Source organism: Colobus angolensis, unplaced genomic scaffold (assembly GCF_000951035.1).
Source record: "Colobus angolensis palliatus isolate OR3802 unplaced genomic scaffold, Cang.pa_1.0 Scaffold433, whole genome shotgun sequence".
NCBI classification, from domain to species: domain Eukaryota; kingdom Metazoa; phylum Chordata; class Mammalia; order Primates; family Cercopithecidae; genus Colobus; species Colobus angolensis.
In genome coordinates, this window is record NW_012117744.1 from 278,425 (window position 1) to 283,627 (window position 5,203).

A 5,203-nucleotide genomic window follows, 5' to 3' on the forward strand; every position below is an offset into this window, starting at 1 on the left:
TTTTTTTTGCTTTCCATTTGCTTGGTAAATCTTCCTCCATCCCTTTATTTTGTGACTATGTGTGTCTTTGCATGTGAGATGAGTTTCCTGAATACAGCACACTGATGGGTCTTGACTCTTTATCCAATTTGCTAGTCTGTGCCTTTAAATTGGGGCATTTAGTCCATTTACGTTTAAGGTTAATATTGTTATGTGTGAATTGGATCCTGTCATTATGATGCTAGTGGTTATTTTGCTCGTTAGTTGATGCAGTTTCTTTATAGTGTCAATGGTCTTTACAATTTGGTATGTTTTTGCAATGGCTGGTACCAGTTTTTCCTTGCCGTATTTAGTGATTCCTTCAGGGTCTCTTGTAAGATAGGCCTGGTGGTGACAGAATCTCTCAGCATTTGCTTGTCTGTAAAGGATTTTATTTCTCTTTCACTTATGAAGCTTAGTTTGGCTGGGCATGAAATTCTGGGTTGAAAATTATTTTCTTTAAGAATGTTGAATATTGGCGCCCACTCTCTTCTGGCTTGTAGAGTTTCTGCCGAGACATCTGCTGTTAGTCTGATGGGCTTCCCTGTGTGGGCAATCTAACCTTTCTCTCTGGATGCCCTTAACATTTTTTTCTTCATTTCAACCTTGGTGAATCTGACGATTATGTGTCTTGGGGTTGCTACTCTTGAGGAATATCTTTGTGGCATTCTCTGTATTTCCTGAATTTGAATGTTGGCCTATCTTGCTAGGTTGAGGAAGTTCTAGATAATATCCTGAAGAGTGTTTTCCAACTTGATTCCATTCTCCCTGTCAGTTTCAGGTACACCAATCAAACATAGGTTTGGTCTTTTCATTTTGTTATTTATTTATTTATTTATTTATTTTTGAGATGGAGTCTTGCTTTGTCACCCAGACTGGAGTGAGTGCAGTGGCATGATCTTGGCTCACTGCAACCTCCACCTCCCAGGTTCAAGCAATTCTCCTGTCTTAGCCTCACAAGTAGCTGGGACCACAGTCGCCTGCCACCACACCCAACTAATTTTTGTGTTTTTAGTAGAGACGGGATTTTACCATATTGGTCAGGCTGGCCTCGAACTCCTGACCTCAGGTGATCCACCCGCCCCGGCCTCCCAAAGTGCCGAGATTAAAGGCGTGAGCCGGCTGGGCACAGTGCCTCACACCTGTAATCCAGGCACTTTGGGAGGCTGAGGTGGGCAGATCACGAGGTCAGGGGATCAAGACCATGCTGGTAACACAGTGAAACCCGTCTCTACTAAAAATACAAAAAAAAAAAAAAAAATTACCTAGGTGTGGTGGTGGGTGCCTGCAGTCCCAGCTACTCGAGAGGCTGAGGCAGGAGAATGGCGTGAACCCGGGAGGCAGAGCTTACAGTGAGCCGAGATTGCGCCACTGCACTCCAGCCTGGGCGACAGATCAATACTCTGTCTGAAAAAACAAAATAAATAAGACGTGAGCCACCGTGTCTGGCCACCAGTTTCTTTTCTATCCTTTTAGGAACTGATTTTTGTATTCAAGGAGAAAAATTTAATTTAATCTGGTTGGTGGTATATTTCTATTCATTTAATTCAATTTGTTTTCCTATTATTTAGAATAAAACCCACATTCTTGACATAGCTTATGAGGACCTAAGTGACATGCCTCCCCCATCCTGACCCCTGGACCTTGTCTTCCACCCCTTCCCCAGCCACACTGACCTTACTGTTCTTGGAGTTTATCAAGTGCACTCCTACCTCACAACTCTGCCCATCGTAACCTCTGTCTTGTATCCCCACACCTATAACTGTATGGTCTGCCTCTTCATTCCAGGATTCTGCTCAGTTTTAAACTTAGCGTAGAGGGCTTCTTTGACCATCCATCTAAAATACCAATCCCTTGGGCAGGTGTGGTGGCTCACGCCTGTAATCTCAGCACTTTGGGAGGCCATGCAGGTGGATTACTTGAGGTCAGGAGTTCGAGACCAGCCTGACCTACATGGTGAAATCCCATCTCTACTAAAAATACAAAATTAGCTGGGTGTGGTGGCACACGCCTGTAATCCCAGCTTCTCTGGAGGCTGAAGCAGGAGAATCACTTGAACCTGGGAAGTTGCAGTGAGCTGAGATCATGCCATTGCACTCCAGCAACAAGAGCAAAACTCAGTCTCAAAGAAATAAAGAAATAAAAAATAAAATACCAGAACCACTCCTCCAAAACTCCCAGTAGTTTTTCAGTGTAGAATAAACATACATTCAGAAAAGCATACAGTATGTGTATGTACATTTTAAAGGTAATTGTGAAGTGAGCAGCCATGTAAGATAGGTCAGTTGAATGTAACCAGCACCTACCAGGGCCTGTGTTTACCTTCTTGATCACAACCTCTTTCCTCACCTCCTATCCAAGGAAAACCATGATTCTCAGGTTTTTAAATAATTGTTTTCTTGTTTGTGTTGATAGTTTTACCACCTGTGTGTACATCTAGTTATAGGATGTTTAAAATTTTATTTTCTTTCATTTGCTGCATTATTTGCTTTTCTCTGAGTTTGCTTTCATTGTTTTTGTCTATTTTTGATGTTGGAGACTTCTCAAATATTTTAATGGTCCTTGATTGTTTATTGACATTTAAAAGTAAACCACTGTCGAAAACTGATTGGAATCTGAGTTGGGGGTGCTTTTTGAGTGGTACATTTCACTGTAGGATTGTCAGGCAGAGACCTGCCCATTTGTCTGCATATGAATCATTTCAGGTGGGAACAGTCAATTTCCCTATAAAGAAATCCTTCATGCTCCTCCCTGACATAGGTATTTTGTTGCCAGTGTTTTGGCAATCAAATGGAGTGAAGGTGACTAGTAAGAATCTTACTGTTGGGGACATGAATTTATATTTAATCTCAGGTCTTTCTGGTGCCCCCTAGTTCATAACCTCTCTGTCTACTTCTTCAAAGAGTATACACCCCTTTCTTCTTGGAGTACTCAGTTTTGTTTTATTTTTTATCTCGATGTACATGCCACATACCAGACTAGGAACTAAGTTGCTGTAACTCAAGATAGTTATAATTTAGGGTATGGTAGGTAAAAATAGAAATTGGGAATGAAATGGAACATAATCATTCTATCCTTGGCAATGAGTTTCTGGTAAAACAAACTAACCTTGATCAAGTGGTTTTTTTTTGGTCATATAAATGTAAATGCAATTATAATCCTTTTATCTCCATTCAGATTTTAGGACAGCAAATTAATGACTTTACCCTTCCTGATGTCAACCTTATTGGGGAGCATTCTGATGCAGCAGAGCTTGGAAGGATGCTTCAGCTCATCTTAGGCTGTGCTGTGAACTGTGAACAGAAGCAAGGTAATTTGTTTCAAGTTCGTGTTTGCATTTAAAATAATGAAGGAAAGTATTGTATATTGTATATTTTATATATAAATCACCAGTACCAACAGTAACATCTGTTTAAGGCCACCCCCAAAGAATGCCATTTTCTACAGTTTTACTAGTAATTTGTTTTTAAGCTTAAATGAATTTTGCACATTAAAATAAATTTGATTGGCGTGATGTTTTTTCCTTTGTGCAATACCATACAATTCCTTGAGTAGATAATGACACTGAATGCAGTGAAATTTGCTGATAAATTGACAACATCTACCTAATCTGGAAAAAATGAGCAGAGACATACAGCAGTTTAATAGATATTCAGGTCTGCCTTCCCAACATATATCTGTAACAGATGCCTTCAGCTTTTCCTTTTCTTTTTTTAGACATATTGTATTTGGAAAACATTTGCAAGTTTGCCTCTGCTGTGGGAAAAAAGAGAGGGAAGAGTATCATTATATGCAATCTTTAAATAATAAAAAGAAATTTTGAATTGGGTTTCCTACCCCAAAATCTGGTACACACTTTTCCTTAAGAAATTACTTCCTGACAAAGATCAGATAGTTGTAGATGTGTGGTGTTATTTCTGAGGGCTCTGTTCTGTTCCATTGGTCTATATCTCTGTTTTGGTACCAGTACCATGCTGTTTTGGTTACTGTAGCTTTGTAGTATAGTTTGAAGTCAGGTAGCATGATGCCTCCAGCTTTGTTCTTTTGGCTTAGGATTGACTTGGCAATGCGGGCTCTTTTTTTGGTTCCATATGAACTTTAAAGTAGTTTTTTCCAATTCTGTGAAGAAAGTCATTGGTCGCTTGATGGGGATGGCATTGAATCTATAAATTACCTTGGGCAGTATGGCCATTTTCATAATATTGATTCTTCCTATCCATGAGCATGGAATGTACTTCCATTCATTTGTATTCTCTTTCATTTTTTTGAGCAGTGGTTTGTAGTTCTTCTTGAAGAGGTCCTTCACATCCCTTGTAAATTCAATTCCTAGGTATTTTATTCTCTCAAAGCAATTGTGAATGGGAGTTCACTCATGATTTGGCTCTCTTGTTTGTCTTTATTTTTGTATAGGAATGCTTGTGATTTTTGCACATTGATTTTATATCCTGAGACTTTGCTGAAGTTGCTTATCAGCTTAAGGAGATTTTGGGCTGAGACGATGCGGTTTTCTAGATGTACAATCGTGTCATCTGCAAACAGGAACCATTTGACTTCCTCTTTTCCGAATTGAATACCCATTTTTTCTTTCTCATGCCTGATTGCCCTGGTCAGAACTTCCAACACTATGTTGAATAGGAGTGGTGAGAGAGGGCATCCCTGTCTTGTGCCAGTCTTCAGAGGGAATGCTTCCAGTTTTTGCCTATTCAGTATGATATTGGCTGTGGGTTTGTCATAAATAGCTCTTACTATTTTGAGATACGTCCCATCAATACCTAACTTAATGAGAGTTTTTAGCATGAAGGGCTGTTGAATTTTGTCAAAGGCCTTTTCTGCATCTATTGAGATAATCATGTGATTTTTGTCTTTGGTTCTGTTTATATGATGGATTACGTTTATTGATTTGAGTATGTTGAATCACCCTTGCATCCCAGGAATCGTTTATTGATTTGAGTATGTTGAATCACCCTTGCATCCCAGGAATGAAGCCCACTTGATCATAGTGGATAAGCTTTTTGATGTGTTGCTGGATTTGGTTTGCCAGTATTTTATTGAGGATTATTGCATCGATGTTCATCAGGGATATTGGTCTAAAATTCTCTTTTTTTGTTGTGTCTCTGCCAGGGTTTGGTATCAGAATGATGCTGGCCTCAGAAAATGAGTTAGGGAGGATTCCCTCTTTTTCTGT

At 39.5% G+C, this 5,203-nt stretch overlaps 1 protein-coding gene across 1 annotated transcript in view; it reads left to right on the forward strand.

Annotated features, from left to right (window-relative positions):
* Positions 1-5,203, forward strand: part of HOOK3 (hook microtubule-tethering protein 3) — a 152,969-nt gene that overhangs the window by 37,458 nt on the left and 110,308 nt on the right. The window contains exon 4 of the mRNA XM_011957091.1: positions 3,196-3,328. Within this exon, the coding sequence (XP_011812481.1) occupies positions 3,196-3,328 (133 nt within the window). The remainder of the gene's footprint in view (positions 1-3,195; positions 3,329-5,203) is intronic.